Here is a 21012-nt window from a genome sequence, read left to right on the forward strand (position 1 = left end):
TTTGTCAAGGGGTAAAAGGTTGGGTTCCATCACTTCCCGCGATGTCACTTTGGGTTAGGGTCAAATGACATCACTTCATGTGATGTCATCAGAGGTCAAGGGTCGTGTGATGTCAATTCCGCTATCCCTGGCATTTAGGTGAAATGACATTCCTGCAATGGTGACTGTATATACGTTTCTAATTGAGTGTGAGTGTTGCACAATATTATCATCTACTTGTTTCGTTTTCCAGTGTCTTTGTTTTGGGCCTATAATAAAGAATTTGCGTAATTACCTTTCTAAATTGAATTATTGTTGTTAGGGACTTTTACAAAAGTGCACCTATGGTAGGACTAGAGAAGACTCACTCTTCGGTGTACACTGTTCCAATTCTTGGATTTGGCATGAACTACCCAAAAGGTTTGGTAGCAATGGCAGAGCAACCAGGCTTAGTCTAGGAGGGACAAAGGGCTGTAGGTAAGTACAAACAACTCTGGCCACTCCTATAGTCAAAAATACACTTCCAGGCAGTAATATTATAAACATATGTTATTTTTTATAAATACTTAGGCAACTAACACAATATTAAAATCACAGATAAGTCTTACTGTTTAAATGTGAGCAGGTTTACTTAAGTATTACTCAAGGCAATAGTAAACTTCAGGTAAGTATTGTTAAGTTGTCTGCGTAGCAAATCAATTCGTATAACCAACATTTAAATTAAGCACCATAGAAAGTGGTAGGGGCTTTGAGGATTCCTTTACTTATATATAAAGTCCAGCCCTATCTGGGAATGAAAGTCTCAGTCAGTGGGGACACTGTCACAGCCCCCCCCCCGTGCGGAAGAATAAAGAAAAGCAGACACTGTCAAAACTAGCAGGTTTTGTCAGTGTTGCAAGTAGGTAAAATGTTTAGTTAAAAGATGGTTCAGAGAGGTCAGGTAGACCCTCTAAAGGATTTGAGACCAAAGGAGCAGTGTCCTTAGACCTGGGAGAGCACAGTTGGGTTGTCGACCCAAATATGACTCAAAGCTCAGAATGGGTCTGATTCAAAGAAGCAAGCAACCAGGTAGGTACCTAGGAGTGGGACAAGACCTTTTGTTGAAGAAAGAAGATGTCACCGGCAGATCCACAGGTGAGGCGACAGCAGCTCCGGTTTGGATTCTTGGCCTGGAGGCTGAAGAAGGAAACTTTGGAGGGAGCAGATGGTCAGCTTCTTGCGATAGGACGCCCAGCAGACGATCTTCACGATACTGGCTCGTTGGGACTGGACACAGGCTTTGGTTCAGTGACGGTTGTCACGCAGCAGCAGGTTTCTCTCCGTTTCCCAGTCCCCGGCAAGTTAGCTGGAGACCTCAGAGCGGGAAAGTGTCACTGTAGGTGCAGCGGGATGCCCATGAAGTTCCAGCTGGAACCGTGCTTTAGGAGACTATGCACAGGTCCAGGTCCCAGGGTATTGGGGAATTGCAACCCAGGACGGTCGCTGCCCGTCAAGGGACGATACTGGTTAGGTCCACCAGTCCAGGTGAGGCAGTTGTTGGGTTTGGATCTTCCCTGTCGATCAGAAGTGGAGGTTGGAGCAGCAGCGGTCACTCCGCAGGCACTGGTGGTCGCAGGAGGTGGTTGCAGACATCGTCCTTCCTCAGATTCTGAATTCCATGGGTCGACTCTCGTTCTCCTCCAGGTCCCTCGCCTTTATGATGGAACCCAGCCAAACAGCAGTCATGCCACAATCAAATCTCCCAGTCAGAAGTGGGTCTAAGCAGACATACTGGAGGACAAAGACCTGCAGAGTTTCAGTGCCCAACAAGCTTCCTGTCCTCCCAGACATTCTGGCGCCCTGAAGCGGGCTTCTCAAAGGGACCCCCAGTGAAGACAATGGACAAACGAGGACATACCCTAGCCTGCACGGCAGAAGGACCAAAAACGAACAAACCATTGTGAGTTGGTGAAAAAAGAATGCAGGAACGGTTTTGGATCAATGGTGTCCCACGTGTCCCTTACCACAGCTGCGAATGCATAGTTTCACTAAATTGGTAGAAAAAGTATCTACTGCCACCAGCTACCCACATAGATTTGTTACTCTAAATAGAAAGTTACAGGAGAAGTGGAAAAAGGGATACATTGTCTACCCTCAGCACTCTCCATAAGGTGGGGTGCGCTGATTCCACAAGTAAAGGAGGATAAAAAGTATCCTGTGTCCTTGGAAACAGTAGTTATCAGGAAAATAAAAAAGGGCAGCTCAAAGAGCTCCCAGCACCACTGCACAGAAAGTGCTGTGCGCTGCGATAATAAATTGCAGATGCCTTAAAAAGTGGAGGAAAGCATAACTCCAAAGAGATGCAACCAAAAGGGTAAAAAAAAGGTTCCCAGAGGTAAGTGAGTGTGGAAAAGGGGTCCCACTCACACAGGAAAACTGATCAGAAATGCAAGAGTCCGGCAAGTGGGAAGAATATTGCACGAAAATGAAATTCTACCTATCAATTGTGTGCTTCACTGTGTGGACTCATTGCAGACCCCTGACCCCCCCACTCACACTCTCCTGAGAATAGCCTTGATTGCTGGGCATTGCTACCTTAAATGGGTTTTGGCTAACCACTCAGAGTTCCACTGTTCACCATAACTAGGGTGGCCTTGTAAATCTGTTCACCAGGCCACCAGATCCTTGGGAGGGAAAGCCTGCCCCAAGTGGGTATCCAAGACCTCCAGTGAATCAAAATCACAGGGATGGTAAGACATTGGACTTCCTGGAGTTCTGTGAGAAGCCCAAACTCTGAAACAGAATGCATGTGTGGCACAGATGTTTTAACTTATCAAAAAAGGTTTGACTGCAGATCGTCTATGCTGCAGTGCACAAGGACAATACCTTGTGTTACCTGCAAAAAACTGAAGGGTGGGGGAAAGGCAACCACTTACAACCCTTTTGCAATATAAAAGATTACAATGTATTAAATAATCACAACAAACATGATATCAGTCATACTACAAACACCATCATAAAGCCATTTAAACAATACACATATACAAAACACTTTAATTAATAAACCTTAAAATAGTAATAAAGTGTTCTAGTGACTCTTCTCTACCTTATCCAACCTCTATCTGTCTAGAAACTCTAAGATAAAGTATACGACTTTCAATATATGCACAAGTCCTATCTACAGCTCAACATGTTTCTGTTCCCATGCCCTCACAGTGGTGAACATTCTTCAGGAGCTAATTTCTAGGTCACAGCTAGAATGTCATAATTCTAGATTTCTCTAGGTACATCTAAAAACATCTTCCTCCAGACATCTTCCCTTGAACTGCAAAAGTGCCAACACATACAGATTAGCTATCAAAGCCATTTGTTAAATACTGGGAGGTAGGATATTACCCTACTTCCACAACCCTCTAGGACTGGAAATAGATTACCTATCGGAAAAAGTTTGGAGATGTATTCAAGAAATCTGTGTTTAAGTCACAGTGCAGTCTACTTGGGATCTATTCCACGTATGAAAACACACACATTGTGCGTCATTAACCAATTTGGGTACACATTCTCTCCACAAAAATGCTCTCTCCCATACTCTATACTATACTGGGGGAAACCTCCCTTGTGGGGTTAGATCACCTCTATCTCATCAATTACGGTTGAGAAGTTAAACATAAGCTTTTCCTGGTCATCCGGGGCCTGCACACTAAATATCACACAAAAACAGGGGAAAGTGCAACACAAACTCATTATTTCTTCTGCATTTCCTTAATATTCTCCAAAACCAAAAACCTATTGGTCTACCATCTCGTACTGTAGACGCTCACCTTCACTGTCTTTCTATAGTCGTCCACCCTGTTAGATGGTACCAATAGGTAAGGTGCCCACTGGTTCTTCAAATAATCTACAAACATGCAAAAAAAAAGAAAACCTTGTCAGAAGGGCCTTTTCACTAAATGTTCAGCAACATTAAACGAGACTGCCTCATATCTATTCCCGCTTACCTAGTAGAAGGCAGGCTTGAGAATACCACTGTTCATTTTTTTTCTTGTTTTCTCTCTTTTTTTGGTCTTCCCCACTGGCTGTGTAAAAGATACACATAGGCTAAATGTCCCTGTCCGCAGAGTATTAGCCCATAGTAGTACTAAAGAAGTGTTTGAAAAGGAGGCAGGCACCCTTTCTAAGAAATTGAGAGAAAAGGGGTTATCCAAAAAGAGGGGTGAAAAAGGCGGCCAAGTGGACCTACAATAATCACTGGGAGTCCCTTCTGGAGAAGACCCCGAAAAAAACCACTTGAGAATAGACTTGTATATTTATCAACATATACGAATTTAAGTTTGAAAATGTGTAACAATGTGCAAACAATGGCGTGTGCTTGAAAAAAGTGGAACATGTCGAATGGCCACTTTTCGCAGAAAAGTGTTTCGATTGGCAATATTGTCAGTAAGAGTCGCCTGCAGAATGCAAAGGGAAAATTAGGCTCTATACAGAATCCTGTTCTTGGTCACCACCCATGTGGCAACTGTGGGGTATGTAAGTTGACCAATGGATCTAGAACTGTAGAAATTGGCTTAAATAAACCATGGGTACAGAAGAGCATGTGATCTATAGGGTTACATACCTGTGTGATCTGAAATATATAGTAAAGACTAATAGAAAAGTAAAAGTAAAAATGTGCATTATGGAACACCAGAGCTTTCTGAAAAAACTAAAAGAAAAAAAAACATTGAACAAACACAAATTTCTTTGTAAAAAACATGGTTGGGAAGATTTCACGTGGATCGTGCTGTTGCTAAGGAGAGAACAAGAACTCATCTTTCCTATTCAGAGTGACAAGAGGCCTTAATGAGGAGGTCGAGTGGCACAAAATCTAACCTAAGGTATGGGTAAAAAAGCCATTTAGAGCATGCAGAGGACTGCCCTATACAAGTGCTAGTGGAATTTCTATTAGGTACTGTGAGAAACCAGAGGGTATTCTCACTCCTAGACCCTTGGATCCTCTGCGCAGGTGGGAAAGGCCATCGCTATTGGATCCTGAACCTGGGGGAGGAGAAGTGAGGGAGGATCACCTGGGTGGAGGGTCCTTGTTAACTGCGAGTGGGGTACCCTTGGGCGAGACATGGTATCCTCCTTTTGCTAGTGACAACCAACCCAGCCCTTCCCCAACCTTTATGGCCTATTGGAAGCCAGTTCTGCTTTTTTCTCAACAATTGACTCTTGACAGTACTGGGACAAAGAAGAGTCAATTGTGAGGGTCAGACATGTCCCTTTAATTATGGTCAGGCATGGCTAATGAAGCATGCACACCTGCAACCTGCAAGGGGCTGCAGATGTATAAAAAGAGACTAGCCCAGCAAAAGAGAGCGACAAGGAAAAGAGGGAGACCTGTCTGAAGAGCAGCTGAACGAGAAGACCAGCAGGAGCTGAGTGGAGCGTGCCGAGACGAAGTGTCTTGAGACTGGCTTAAAAAAACTTAACTCTGTGTAGAGGTTGTGCAGCGGGAAGCAGTGCCGAGCTGGGCCGATCCCGTAATCCTGAAGACTGGTGCTCGTTGACTACGGGCGTGACTTCCATGCCGGAGTATCTTAGGGGCAGAGTGAAGACCCCTAACCATTGTGGTACCAGTGGAAGCAGAAGAATCCTTCAGCGACACTGCATGTGCACCTAAGAGCCGGTGAGTTTCAGAGACACAGGAATCACTGAGCAGTTCAACATACCTTAAAGCAACAGCATCAGCGAACACATCATCCGTGCCATTAAACTGCAAACGCAAGTTGATACAAACTGACAAGCCATTGTTAAAGTGAATAGAAAGCTTAAGAAGAGAAATAATATCTGCGAACAAACTTCCCCATTGTGATTCAATTAAGGCTTTAAACAGAAAATGTTATGAACTTGAAAAGAGAAAAGAAACGTTGTGCACACCACAGAAATGGTTTGAGTGTTTGGTTAATATACAAAAGAAATGTTGGAAAACTTTCAAGAGAAAAATAAATTGATTTTCCATATGAAAGCCATGTTATGACGATTTATTGAATATGTTGCACAACAACGTAACTCAAATTTTACAGGCAGGTACATTGCGGGCTGAAGAAAGCCAAACGGTGAACTTTGTAAGCCAAATAGTGAACTTTGTAAATACATACAGTGCAGCAAGGCCAAAGACTGGTGGGTGGTATGTGACTTTCTCTGGTAGAGCCAGGAGGCTACCACGGAGAGGCCAGAGAAGGGTGACTATTGTCCACCAAAGTCAAGAGGCCAACTAAGAGAGGGATCCTGGTTGCGTGACCTGTGATGGGTGGACCGTGTGGTATGACAACAGTGCCTAGACCAGTGAGCCCTCAAGAGTGATAACACCATTGTTTAAAATACTGAAAGAGGTATACTTGGCAGAGCTGATGTCTTGGGGAAGGGAGCCCCGAGACGGAAGGAGGTATACCTTTTGTCTCGAGAAGAAGCCTCAAGACCATCTTTTCTTTGAACTGTGCTATTTGGAACTTGGGGAAGGGAACTCCGAGTATTGTGCGGAACTGTGTTACCTTAAGTGTGAGAGGTAATTCCAAGACTTTTGTTGAAGTTTCTTGAACTTGGGGAAAGGGAGCTGAAGAAGAAGCTGAGAGCTGAAAGGAGATCAGATCTTTGTGTTGACTACCATTTATTGGATTATTGACATCCCTACAGATGGTTTAGCTTTAGTTGTGAGGGCAAGCATAGGTTTTGGACACAGACAAACTTAAGTTGAACTCTTTGACGAAGACGTTCCTTAGTTTCATTCAGGTAGGGAAATCCCACCTTAGCGTAGGGCAAATTAGGCCATTTACCATCCTGACATTTGAGTTAATAAATTACTTTATTTTTAATCTGTTTTCTGTATAATACTTCATGATGCCTTCACAAATGGTGTCAGAGGAGTGGGATGCGGCCCAACTGATACAAGTTGGGAACCCTTGAAAGTGACAAAATTATTATGGCATCCGATCCACCAATCATTAAAATGAACATAAGTAACAACTTGGAGGAATTGACCCAATCAGGGGAATTAGACAGTGCAATCTCTAACCCCGTCACAGCTCTAGGAGAGTTGAGACAGCCAATTTAAATGTTTTCTACCATCAGTCATTTTCCCAAAGGTTAGAGACCTAGCAGTCCACTTCTGCTGTGTCAGGATCACCAGACTCGGGAAGGTTAAGACAATATGGAAGTCAAACCCTTGTCAACCCAAGCATGGGAATAACCTTTGATCCATTAGTAGCTCAGTGCATTCTTCCTACGCAGAGACTAGTGGAAGGGAACAGCTACTGTATGTTCTGTCCCCAGGAAAGGGTGGTTGCAGCAAAAGAAAGGATCATGCCCCTAGATCTCTGTGTAGACCTCCCTCTAACATGGCTATGTATATTAGGCCCGGCAGAAGGAAAAACCTGGAAATATTGCCTCTCATCTCGAAGGACAGTAGACTTTATCTCCATTACATATCAGTCTTTGTCCTGCCAAAGGTAACCTTGTAGGTTGAGGACGAATTGTCATCTATTGCTACCATTGCCTTTGTGGAACAAGGGTCTGCAATATTATTTTGAGAGACCTCTTGGATGTCTAAGCCCAAAGATAGCAGGAACGAGACTGCATTTAGAAGTAAATCACAGACAAGTCTGGAATTTATATGCAGTCCGACTTTGTCATTCTGATGATCATTGATGAAGGCCACTGTTTGAATGTCATTGGACTCAATTGATCCAAGTCCAGGAACATGATGTAAAAGTCTAAGGACGTTGTTTCGATTCAAAGTTAGGCCATCTTTAGTGTCCAATATTCTTTCCAATATTAGCATATACTTCGCAGTTTTTACCAATTTGTCTTTGTTTACGAAAAGGTTTTGTTGCGAACTTCGTTGGTTTTTCTTAGCCACGTTTGATGTTGCGGTTGTTTTGGGATCCTTCAAGATGGGCTTAGTTATACTAGCCATATCAGTCATGTTGTTTGCTTTATCAATTTCTTCAGTCTGCGTTTTGCTATGATCATTCCAGCAAGCTAAACTATTTTAAGTTCCAAATTTTGGGGCTTCTTTCCGAGCACCCAGGCGTCTTCTTTTTTCCGCCATAGTTTCGAATTTGTTATAGTTTTCAATGGGGGCCAACAGGATCGCTTCTGTTGGCGGGAGTATTAGTTCACAAACTCGCCCGTTACTGGCTCGGGGTGCCCCATTCGAAGAGTTTGACCGGTCAATTTTTGCAAAGGCCTCAGGACTTGTGATTTTGTGTGCCGACTCCTCATCGTCTATTTCGGCATTTGTCACATCTTCATAGACTGATAAATTTAAGAGCTCTTGCTCATCAGTTTCGGCGCTTTCATCTATCACAATTGTCGGTTCAGATTCGTCCGGGCACTTTTGCAGGACATCTATATTGGTCTTTTTAGAAGATTCATTTGTTTTTTCTGTATTAACAAATACATTGACTGATTTTAGGTTTCTTAGAAATTTCCTTGATCCCATGTTGTTACCTTTTCGTTTGCATTTTTGATTCTTTGATTTTTTTTCCTGCAGTTTGCTTACATCGGCAATGTGTGCTTTCTGGAATATTTCATAAGTTTTGTCTCTTGTGTCAGAACAGCGGCTTGCTTCATGTTCCGAGAGTCCAGTAATTCCTTCAGTATTAGCAGACGTAGATGGCGCAGGGATACTTACATCCAACAAGTTGTTTTCAGGTTGAGTAGCTGGAGTACCTGAGGGAGGTTTCATTGGGGTTTCAGATTGCTCGATAAGAGGTGAGATAGTGTTTACGTCTGGCAGACGAATAACAACATCAGCAACCCGAATAGTCGGTGGTAGCTTCTGTGATGAGTCTAAATGAGACACATCTGAGGAATTGACTCCCTCACTCATGGATCTTTCATCACCCAGGGGAACCCTCTGCGGAATACTCACAGTCGACTGCGTTATTTGAGGCCTGGAGGTATTTGCCTCCTCTCGTCCATTCATTGTTGAAAATGGAGCAATTGTCCTCAGTAACCTTCCTGGATCATTTTGGCGAAGGACACAGCCTTCCCGCACAGTTGATAAGGTGTCTGCCATTAGTGGTGCGGACTCAGATTCCCAAGAAGCTGGATGGGACTCATGCGTTCTCTTTGGTGGTTGAGCCTGTTTCAGCAGGCTTAACGCTTCCAATGTTATTTCAGACATTAGATGTTTCTCATCAGCATTTGAGCGTTTTTGATCCGCAAGATCCTTGGTTAAGGTTTCAAATCTTTGGATAAAATCCTGTATTTTGGTATTTCCTCCATTATGCGACAAATCTGCGGTTGCAAGTTTGGAATTTGTCAATGCTGCAAGTGTAGTTAGATCTTTGACATTGTCATTCAATTGCTCATACAGTTTGAGCATTGGAGCCATAGCTATGGTCAGCGAGGACAAAACAAACGGTCTAAGATCATTTAAGGCTTCTTTCACCATATTCTGCAGCTTGAGATCTTTCAATGTTTGGGAGGCGGATTTTCTGTAGTTGGATGATTTCCCTTTGGGAGGCTGATGTCTAATAGGAGAGGCATTCAGCGATTCGTCCAGAGATGAAAAGTCAGACAGCTCCTCATTACATGAAGATGTAGGCAGCCTTGTATTGGTTTTCGTGTAACCTCTAGGTGTCGCTGGAGAGGTTTGAGCGAAAGAAATTCCGTTCCGTTGGTTTCTATTTTGGGAGCATGGAATGGGGGGTGATTCACTGGTCGCCATTAGTCTTCTTTTTCTAAGACCCCTTGGCCATTCGCTGCTTGGTTGTACGTTAACCTCAAGCTCAGTTGCCATAGAACAGGTTTCAATGGTGGTCAATCCACTATTCGGATCAATGTCATTTGATGTTGATTTGGCATTCAATGAGCTGTTCATTTTTGTTAAATCCAAGAGGAGTTTGTTCACTATGGCCAAGGAGTTGCTTTTTTCATCGTGAGGAGTTTGAGTCATCAAGGATGATACAGTTAGACGAGGGATAGTTGCATTTAGCTTCTCTAACGCCTCGTTCCTCTGCTTCTGTCATAATTTCAGACAAATTACTTATCGGTACTTTGTTGACGTGGACTCTTTTCTCCGCTTTGGAGGAAGTTTTATTGGGAGACGAGGGGCTGGTAGTGTCGAACAGAGGTTGAGAGACACAAGACTTGGGGGACAGTGAAGAACTCCCCGTGTGAGAAGTCATGGTTATCAGGGAAGTAGTATCAGAAATACATTCAAGCCATGAGCCAGTAGCTTCCGAGGTTAGCCGTTGCGATTTGCGGTTTGTAGAACCCCGCATATCAACAGCTAACACTGCATCTCCCGGTAAGCATACAGGCCCTGCCAAGTCAACGGATTGTACGCATGGGAGTTGGACTCCGTCAGAGCCGACAACATCGTCTACAAATGAAGACTCTCCCAGCGCTTGTGCACCACTCCCATGAAGATAACTTACATTCGTGTTCATATTACTTAGCGGGACTCCATTACCTTCTCTCCATACTTCACTGTCATAGGGCTTCCCTTCATTCACTCTGCAGGCAGAGTTAATAGAAACATTTCCTGTTTTTTTTTTAGCTCAATAGGCTATCGGGAGAAATGCAACAGTCTGGCTCACTGTAGGAGCGATTTACACAAGAAACAACAGCATGCGTGGTTCGCACTTCACTAGCACAGACGCTAGCACAAACGCTTGTGTCTTCAATTGACACGCGCGGCAATGATATTATGCGTGCGGCTGGGGAAGAATGAGATTTGGATTTCCTTACTTGATTGCTCCCCGCTGTTGTAGTAGACGCAGCAAAGCGGTTCCAGGACACAGGTAAAGTTCCTTCAGATCCTTCTTCAGCACGTTTCAGCTGCAAACTGGTAAAGGGATGATGTATGATTCTTGTCGGCACTTTAGATATTTTTCCTCGATCCATGGGGGTTGTGCATTGGGGGTTGTGCCCCTTGAGCCTCGGGAGCCTCCAGAGACTCACGAGACTCTGCACCGACTCTGTGCCGCTCCGCGGAGTGCAGGGGGTTATGAGCACACCCCTCTCAGTTGATGAAGGTAGAAGGACGACTGTAAAGTTCCAACAGCAGTCCAGCAGACAAAGCAGACTCACGAGACTCTGCACCGACTCCGCGCCGCTCCGCGGAGTGCAGGGGGTTATGAGCACACCCCTCTCAGTTGATGAAGGTAGAAAGAGGACTGTAAAGTTCCAACAGCAGTCCAGCAGACAAAGCAGACTCACGAGACCCTGCACCGACTCCGCCAAACATAATGAGTGGTCTAGTTGTAATATGGAGCACCTCAGCGGGACATTTAAATTCAGGTCCGAGTTTCAGGTGAGGGGAGGAGACGCTGATGGAATCAGCAGCTGAGAAGTGTGACCATGCAGAGAAAGTGCAGCTGGAAGCAGCAGTGGGGAAAGCTCTGCTGTGTGGGAGAAATAGCTCCCAGCAAGCTGTGAACCGCGCCGGTTGAGAAGCAGAACCAGAGACCTCACAGAGCTGCCGGAGCTCACCTGGAGGACTGCGATTACCGCAGCAGTCATAGCAGAGCAGACAGCAGCGCAGACATACCTGAGACGATCCTCTGCAGTACCCGTGAGTAAGACGGAGACGCAAAGGAGCACCACACACTGTGGGAAATAAGCAGCGCTCAGCTACCTGAGTGTTTGTAGCGCTATATAAATGCACAAACAAACAAACAAACCAGTGAATTGGCCTGAGACGCCAGGCGCCCCCGGGCATTCTGAATCAGACCTTTAAATGGGATTAATGATTTTGAATACCGAACAATTGAAATAATACAAAGGCAGCCAGTGCGCAATACTTCTGATAAGGGATAACAATTGGGGGATATTTGTAACCTGCATTGCCAGAAGCCAAGAGGCCACATAAGAGCAATACAAAGGCTGCAGGAAGACAACTCTCCTTATGAGCCTTCCATAGGGAGAGGCCTTTAAACTGCATTGCCAACAGCCAAAAGGCTATAGAAGGAGAATACAAAGACAACAAGGGTGCAACTTCCCTTTTATGGAATACCAATTTGGGGAGATATGTAACCCCACAAGTAAGGGGGGTTTGTGGAGTTTCTCTCTACTGGCCTATATCCCAGGTTAGTCTCAACCAGATTCATTATCTCAGCATCCCTTTCACAGAAGAGAAATGTCCACTACATATCAGCCTTTGTCCTGCTTAAGGGCAGTCCAGCACCCAAATACCAGGCAATTCTCTTCTGAACAAGAGTACCTACAGCAACCGCAGACACGTGGTTCGGCCTGGTTGGGCCTCGTCAGTGAGGTGGAGCTGTGCCTCTCTAGGAACAGTTAGCAAGGGTTCCACGTCTGGATTACCCTAGTAATTTAGGGTGAAAACCCAAAGCTACTTAATATGCCCAAGTAAGGCAGTGTTCTGGAAGTTTCTCTCTACCGGCCTGTATCCCGGTTTAGAGTCGCAACCAGATTCTTTAGCTCACCATCCCTTTCACAGAAGAGACATTTCCACAACATATCAGTCTTTGTCCAGCCCACTGTTCTTAGAGAGGCACAGCTTCACCTCACTGACAAGGCACAAACAGGCCTGGAATAAAGCTGTCATTACGATACCGAACAACACGCCAGAAATCAACAAGGAATTAAACAGCCTCCCACAGGAAGAAAAATTTTGTAACTTGGGAGAAAACATCAAAATTACAATTTTGGGAACAAATTCTGCAGTTGCAAGCGAGCAAAACATTGAATCACAAACTTTGGATGATAATAACACGACAAAAAATTGGAATTGGCTAGCTGGCGTTCTGGGAGGGCAATCTAGCTAATGCCATCAGGGACGCTGTAGTCCCCACATGAATGTCCTCTCATGGAACACCCGAGGATTCATGCACTTATTTAATGAATCTAAAATAAATCCATTGAATCAAACAGTGATTTGTCTGCAGGAAACGTGGCTGACTCTGTGCCCATTCTCAGATGAGTATGAAATAGCTATGAACCCAGCCATAGCGAGAAAAAAAGGTCGCCCATCTGCTGGTTTAATAACAATGGTGAAAAAAAACTCGGGTTGGACAGTGAAAAGTGCCTGTAATCACACTCCATACATCCAACACACAATTGCAGAGGCTACTTCAATGAATCCCGGGAAAAAAATCCAGCTCAACATAATCAATTTATTCTGGCATCACAAAGAAGCTGGTACATACAAATATATGAATATAGTATTGGATCTAATTGACGCGATTAATAGCGAGCAACAAGCACCCAACATAATCTGCTGTGGTGATTTCAATCTATCATGCTAAGGGACGTGCAAGATTCTGCCGCATAAACCACAACGCAAAAGTTGGCAGCAAAATGGTGCTCGGCCCTGCAAGAAAGAAACATAACAATGGCAAATGGGAACACTAGTGGAGATACTCCAGCACAAAAAACATGGAAAAGTGGAAAGTCATCCTCCACTATAGACTATTTCTTTATTTCTGACAATCTGAGCCAACGAGCTGTGGAACTAACGGTATTAGAAGATCCAAACAGTGACCACAGTAAATTAACACTCACTCTGCTTTCCCCGATCGTAGTGAAACCAAACAGCTGGAGGAATCAGGTTGAAGTAGAATCTAACAGAATTCGCCTGAAAATAAAGCCATTTGAGGTGAAGCGGATTACAGAACTATACTATAACCTCATAACAAACTCAACAGACGCTAGCCTTGAATACACTGTTGTATTAGAAAAGTTTATGACTATTCATAATGGTTCAAAAAGACCAGACTTTACTCCAAAACACTGCTATAATCACGAAATTGCAGTAAGAAAGAGGCAATTAAGAAAAGAGCTAAGACATCATGCACTACTTGATCTTGATCAGCGACAGCTTGCAAAAAAAGCCTCAATGCAGCGATATAAAAACTGGCTAATTTCGCATAAAACCATCCAACACCAACAGGATAGGGAAGCCATGTTAGCGGTGCTTAGCAACAAGAATTCAGCCGACTTTTGGAATCTGATTAACAACATGAAATGTCAACAAAGTGCAATTCAGACAAACATGGTCCCGCAAGCTGAATGGGTTACTCATTTCGATTTGGTTTACAGAAAAAACAGCTCAACAATTGAACCTAAATTTCCGAAGCTCACAAAGTGGGATTTAAGGTTCGACAAGGAGGGCACAGCACAGAGCATCCTACGAGCATCTTCCTCAAGAGCACCGGGTCCCGATGGACTCACCAACCATCTAATAAAACAAAACCCAGAGGATTGGTCCGAGTTCCTCATGCTAATGTTTACACAGATCACGGAAGAAGCCACTATACCATCTAGCTGGAAATCAGCAATCATAATTCCCATCTTCAAGAATGGAAACGGAGCAGATCCGAAAAACTATAGGCCTATAGCATTATTAGATGTCCTTGGAAAAATCTTTGCTACCCAGCTACAAAACCAACTAATGAAATGGATTGAATCTACAAAACATCTGGACCTCCGTCAAACTGGTTTTGTCCGAGGCGTTGGCTGCGGCCCAAATCTGCTACTGTTGAACATTTTGAAAATGGATGCTATAAGAGCAAACAAGAAAATCTATCTTGCATTCGTGGACTTATCCCAGGCATTTGACAGCATTGACCAGGAATTATTATGGAAGAAAATGGCGACCTGGAACTGCCCTCTCAGTCTACTCTTGGCTATTAAAGCACTTCACACCGACACAGTGATAAGGGTGAGACTGAATCAACAAGGACTCCTCTCTGAGCCAATAAAAACTTAGAGGAGTTAAACAGGGTTGCCCACTTGCTGCCATAATATTTAATCTGTTCATCTCAGACCTGGGGGCTGCCTTTGAAAATAACAATGCCTTTGCTCCAAAAATAAACGGAAATGTAGTAAATTGGCTCCTGCATGCGGACGATCTAGTCCTATTGGATTTAACACCAATAGGACTGCAACGGAAATTGCAGATCCTTGATCAATATGTCACGCAAAACGGATTAACAGTGAATTCCAAAAAATCTGTAATCCTAACTAAGATCTTCAAAAAAACAAAAAGAGAGAGGGCCTGAAAAAGTTTAAATGGAGAATTGGGAAGGAGGCTTTAAAAAGCGTTGACCAGACCATGTATCTTGGCATGTGCATTAGCTCAAGTATCAACGAGTCTCCTTGGGTTGCCAAAACAAAGGATAAATGTAAACAACTAACAGCACAGGCCTGTATACTTAATAAGAAGTTTGGTAAACATTCATTAAAACCTGTCATGGACTTCTATAAAATGAAATTTATTCCGGCAATTACACATGGAGCCAATAGTGCTCTGGGATGTCCAGACACATTATGGTCATCGCTTGAACATCACTTCTGGTCCAAAGTCTTGCGTCTCCCAATGGGCGTACCAACTGCTTGCATAAGATACGAGCTAAGTCTCTTGTCAATTAATGCAATAGTAACGTGGACCACTCTAAATGAATTTAGAAAAATAACCTCTGATTCAATTGCTCCTCAATACCATATTCTAACCAGTGCAGACACAGGACCGACAAACTGTATTCTGTCCCAATGGATAACACGCTGTGACACCATTCTCAGTGATCTATGCACTAATAGAGAGTTACTCCATATGAATCCTGTCAAAGTAAAATTACTATTATGGCAGCAAGATTGGATTGATACAGGGGACATAAGAGGAACTCATAGAATTATGAAAACATGTCCAGCCGAAGCAAGAAAATTAAATGATCCTCAATCTTACTTTCTTAAGTTCCCAGATACTGCCCGACGCCTTTATATGAAATTTCCCTTGAACCAATTCCCAACAAGAGAAATGTTGGCAATTCGACAAAAAGATGGAGCTCCAATATTGACCTGTCGCTTATGCGGGGAGGAAAATGAAACATTGAAACACCTTATTCTGTTCTGCACACAATTGCGACAGGAACAATCTATTCACTTGAGAAAATATATTGTGGCAAGACCAACCCTGTCTGCTGAGGATTGGTGGGATATGATGCATCAAGACGTGGAACGCAGCCTAACAATCGAACTGACTTTCCTTCTTGAAAAGATGATCGAAAAGCTGGAAAAACATGTCGTAACTTCAGTTTGAACATTGGCAATCTAAGAGTCAGAAACGCTAAGGGTCTGCAAACGCTCCTTACTTAGTCTTATGCCTCTCCCTCTCGCTTTCATCTAGTCTTTCTGTCTAACTTTGCCCTTATTTTCTGATTGGAGCTCCTTCTGCAAATCTTTCTTCTTCAAGAATGAACTTTCTAATGTATACTGAGATTTTCTTTTTTTTTTTGTTCTATTTTTTAAAGGTTTGTAACAAACCAATAAAAGTAATTAAAAAAAAAAAAAAATTATGTTTCATGGTATTTGTAATTTTCATCAACTTTGAGCCCCTCTTCCTTGTCCCAGTACCACAAGCATTATGGGTTCTGAAGTCCATAATGTTTTTGGTCTTTTTATTTTTAGTTAACTTTAACTGATTTGTGAACTGAGAGTTGTCAAGTTTATGGGAGGCTGTAAAAAGAGTTTGCGATTTACCCTTGGGTAGGGGATCTTTACATAAGGTGGAATCCGACCAATTCCATGTTTTCATATTTACTTCCTCTGCCCCCAATATACCAATGTTATGGTGTTTAGAACATTTTTCAAAGTCTGTGCATTGGGTAATTCTAGGAGAGGGATTTGGACATTGACAACATGCCATTAGATATTTAGGTATTAGGGGAATTTCATCCTCAAAAGAAGATGAATACCACATCTCTCCTAGCGGAGTCACTGACAGCAGTCTCCACCCCTATGATTCCCCAACATGTTACCACCCCCAGGGTTAGGATCAGGAAGTGGCTGCCTTCCCCATGCCACAGCTAGCACGGACACAGGACAAGGACGTCAGGCTTTTCGCCAGCTCTGCAGTTTACCAGGATCCCCCTCGCGGATGCCGACAACCGCTGCCAACCACACATTATTCAGAAGAATACAAACCCAAGACAAGGACGTCTGCCTTTTCCTGGAAATACCTCCTCACATGGAGGCCCGCACTTCAGACGCCAGCATTGTCCACACTTTCAAGCCAGCCTATCCACCGGGAACAGTACCTTACCGCCCCGCAGGGCTCATCGACGAGCAGACGAAGTGACATCTAGAACTATCCTGAGGATCCTAGCCCACTCACCCGAGAGGGGTTACACGGGCCGCTTAATCCACTGTTCTTCACACAACAGAAGGCTCCATCCTTTGGAGCCCTGCAGGAAGAGACTGGTTTTTGGCCCTAGAAGAAGGCTCCCTTTCTATCGAACTGAAACGTCAGCAGACGCCGTGTTAGGGAAAATTCTCTTATAAGGCTAATTTCCCAAGCCTAGTGAGTCCCCCAGCAGTTTTGCTGGATTTTTTGGGGTTTGTTTTTTTCTCCTGCTAAGAGTGAGACTCTTTTCCTCCCACTCTTAGGCATGATTTAAGGTATGTCTTTGACTTTTTGTGTGTTTATGGGCTATGGGGTTGTTTTTTTACTCCATAGGATATCATCTGTTTTTCATGCGTGTTACACAGCACCCTCAGTGCAGTAACACAGGGGTGTCATAGTGACCCCCAAACAAAGACTCCATACCCTGGGACTGACTACTGTCTCCCAGGGCATGTAAAGTCACCATTGACTTTACTAGTCCTGAATTGTGAACAGAACCAGTACCAACCATCATATTGTGGAAGTACTGGAAGGGGTTAATTCGATTGCCCCTGGGTCTGTTTCCAAGGGGGCCCTGTCCAGTCCCCCCCTTGTCCAGTTTCTGGCTGGTGGCAGTGGTTACCACACAAAATATTCCACCGGAATATTTCCTATGGGATTTTCCCATTGATTTTATACGCACCACTTTTTGGTGCAATGTTAAAGATACAGCGGGTTTATTTATTTAATATTAAATCAACGGTTGGGTCTTTTTTGCCAGAACTGTTGTCTAAAATGGCGTTCGTGCCTGTCTCTGTAACTCCAACCAAGGTCGGGCCCTTTGTTCCACTTTTTGGCGGGCTTCTCCTCAGAAGCCCTCCAAATGGTGCCACTCTGTCTGGGTTCCACAGGATGTGTGGGGAGGGGAATTGGCACCCTGGACTGCATTGCCTTAGCAACCCAAGTCGTACTCTATTCTGATTGGCCCAGTGGTGAGCCGCCCGGCTCGCCACTTAGCATGTTTGAGTGACAGCTAGGCTGTTGAATGGGGGTTTTTCTGCATAAAAGCAGTGTTTTTGGGACTGGAACTTCAGAAGTCCCCACAGGACCTAAGAATCCGAAGATGGAAGAAGCTGAGCCATCTGCAACGACGACACCACCGGTGCAGCCCTGCTACAAAGAACTCACCACTTTCCCAACGACAAGATAAGATCTCCTGCTGGACGAGTCTTCTTCCTTTGAGCTGGTGGGATCAACCAGTTCGCCCCTTTTGCCTTCCAAAGACGTCTCTTGGTCGAATCAAGCACCCCGGCGGCCAGATAGCCAAGCTGCACCACTTTGACTGCGGATAACAGGAACACAACTTTTAACCGACAACCTCCGCGGCTGGTTTCATCCCTGTGCAGTGCAACGACTCCAAGTTTCCTCCTCAACGAGATCCTCTCTTCCCCTGGTCGAAACAACGAACTGCAACCACTGCCAGGAACAACTGCCACCGCTGGAGCTTCCTCCCTCTTTAAGGTACTGTGTTCTGCCTGGCCTCCTTTTCCACGGATTGCTAAAGGTGACCCTTAAATCCTTGGCTTTCCAATTGGGTTGGCCCCAGACCTTCTAACTTTACTTCTTGAATCACCCCAACCTCTTTTGAACATTCTGCAAAGACTTTTAGTGCATTTTAAACTGTGTGATCTTGGGCACATTTCGCTTTGCTCCATTTAAAGTGGGCCTGGCCTATGAACTTTGGCTCTACAGTGCATACTGCCTTTACTCCCTTGCTTTGAACTTCTAAAAGTATTGGGAACTGTTATTTTTATGCCCTGCCTTTTTCTCTCCCTTTAACTTAACTATTGGAGTGCCATCTAGGTTACACGCTCACATCTGTTTTAACAAATAGTGGTGTTTTAACTCTGACTTGTCTAATAGTTATCAAGGGAGGTGTTTATACTTTACCTGACTGTGTTTTAACTTGCTTTTGATTTAGAGTGCTACTGTATTGCCTAAAGTGCGTTTTAAATAAATAATTATATACTTTTGATACAAAGCTCTGGTCAGTGTTTGTTTGCTCTACTGTGTTTTTAGCCCTATTGTGTATCCTCTGTATACTGCCCTACTCTTCTTGAGAGAGGTCTGACTGCTCAGCCACAGCTACCAGGTAAAACTGGGTGGTGCAGACTGCTACCAATTGGGTTTACTGCTTACTCCTGTAGTCTTAATCTTCTTGCAGTGGTCACCAAGGGAACTGCACAGGATCCTGCCTAACACACCGTGCCTCCACTCTGAGCAGTCCTGCAGTCTGCTACAACATCTCTAACCTTGGATCTAGATGTCGACCTACTCATAGGCTATCCTTCTGCCGGGCAAATGTGAACCTACTTAGAGGCCTCCTACTCAATTGAGAATCAGACAAACAAATATACAATCCAACACGGTTGACACAATGCACTATTACATAATATGGAATGATGTTTGACTTACACAGTGCTTGACTGTTGATTTATGTTGCATACAGTGGTTAAGACCACAAACTGTGTCCAGGTGTGTCCAGGCACCCGTGGGGTCCATTTTCTGTATTGATCATCCCTGCTGAAAGTGACAAGCAGCTCTATGGTCACTATTGTGTTCGTAATACACTGTTAGTCTGCACAATGGTATTAGATTAATGTTTTGTGTTTGAACTGACTTACAGTCAGATGATTTACTTATCTAGAACATGTACAAACTTCTAGAATAAAACTTTACAGCCTAATAATAAAGAGCTGCAGAAATATTACAGTTTTCTATGTGCATTTCGAGGCCGCATACCTACGAGACAAAGATGGTCTTGTCACACTGGCTCAATGCAAAGGTACAAATGTTTCTGCATTAAATAATTGCGAATTTTGAAAGTTAGAGGGTAGGACACCCCCCCCCGTTCATATGTTCCCCATGCCACATGGCAGGAGACTTTAGACTGAGGTTTAGTGATGAGTCTACAGGATTTATCACATAGTGCATGGCCACTGTGTTGTCTGCCAGGACTGTTTTCCCCTGTATCGAGGGGAAAAAGGCCATCAGCGCCAGTCTGAATGTCCTCAACTCAATGTCGAGCTTACTTTCTGCTAGGGACCACAGCACGGTCATCGTGAGCTTGTTCAGGTTCCTGCCCCAGTCCTTTAGTTAAGCATCCGTCACTGCTGTTACTTCTGGCCAAGGTTGCCAAAAAGGGTGTCCTGCCATCAAGTTCTCCTAGCGGGACATCACAAAAGGTCCTGTGAGATCCTGCTCAGGACTTGTAGAAGATCCATCATGTTGCCTGAGAACTTTGACCGCTGATATCTGAGAGCCTACTGAAGTGATCTCATTCTCAGTCAAGCTTCTGGCATCAGAAAAACTCAGAATTCCAGAGGCCCAGCAATCGTAAAAGAATCCAGGGCCAGAAAACTGTGGACATTTTGGAATCTGGGGACCATCTGCTGGATGTTTTGAAAGCTATGGTTTTGGGGGTGAAAGCCTTCCCAAAGGAAGAGTTTGGGACCAGTCTGATAAGCTGGAGAATTGCATTTGACAGGGTGTCCTTTGGCACTTCTTGGAGACAGTACCCTTTTGAGTCTACTTGTCTTACCCACGCATCGGTACTAATGTTGTGCCATTCAACGCAATGCTGTGTCAGACAACCTCCCACAGGAGTGGTATGTGAGGGGTATTCAGAGAGGTTTCGGTGCTGCTGCAGAACCAGATGAGACAGAAACATGGGAGGAGGACTGCGTGACCTTTTCTCCCCTACCTCTAGCATCATCGACTGAGATGAGTCGCAATCTCGTGAACAGAGCTGAGATACCACAAACACACCATATAAGCGTTCGTCATTAATACCTCTGTGTCACAATCCTGAAACCATTTGAAGTCTGAAGGCATATTGATGGAAAAGAATAGAGAAGGTAAAAAAAAAAAAAGTTTTG

General features: G+C 44.1%; 1 protein-coding gene across 2 annotated transcripts in view; it reads right to left on the minus strand.

Annotated features, from left to right (window-relative positions):
* Window positions 1–21012, minus strand: part of ERCC2 (ERCC excision repair 2, TFIIH core complex helicase subunit) — a 1037455-nt gene that overhangs the window by 392825 nt on the left and 623618 nt on the right. Inside the window, exon 16 of one of the 2 annotated variants that reach the window (XM_069644680.1) lies at window positions 5461–5616. The exons of the other annotated variant lie outside the window; for it this stretch is intronic. Within the exon in view, the coding sequence (XP_069500781.1) occupies window positions 5596–5616 (21 nt within the window). The 3' untranslated portion in view covers window positions 5461–5595. Of the gene's footprint in view, window positions 1–5460; window positions 5617–21012 lie in introns of those variants that run through there. 2 annotated transcript variants of the gene reach the window in all.

This window comes from Ambystoma mexicanum, chromosome 2p (genome assembly GCF_040938575.1).
Source record: "Ambystoma mexicanum isolate Mex_15411 chromosome 2p, UKY_AmexF1_1, whole genome shotgun sequence".
Taxonomy (NCBI): Eukaryota; Metazoa; Chordata; class Amphibia; order Caudata; family Ambystomatidae; genus Ambystoma; species Ambystoma mexicanum.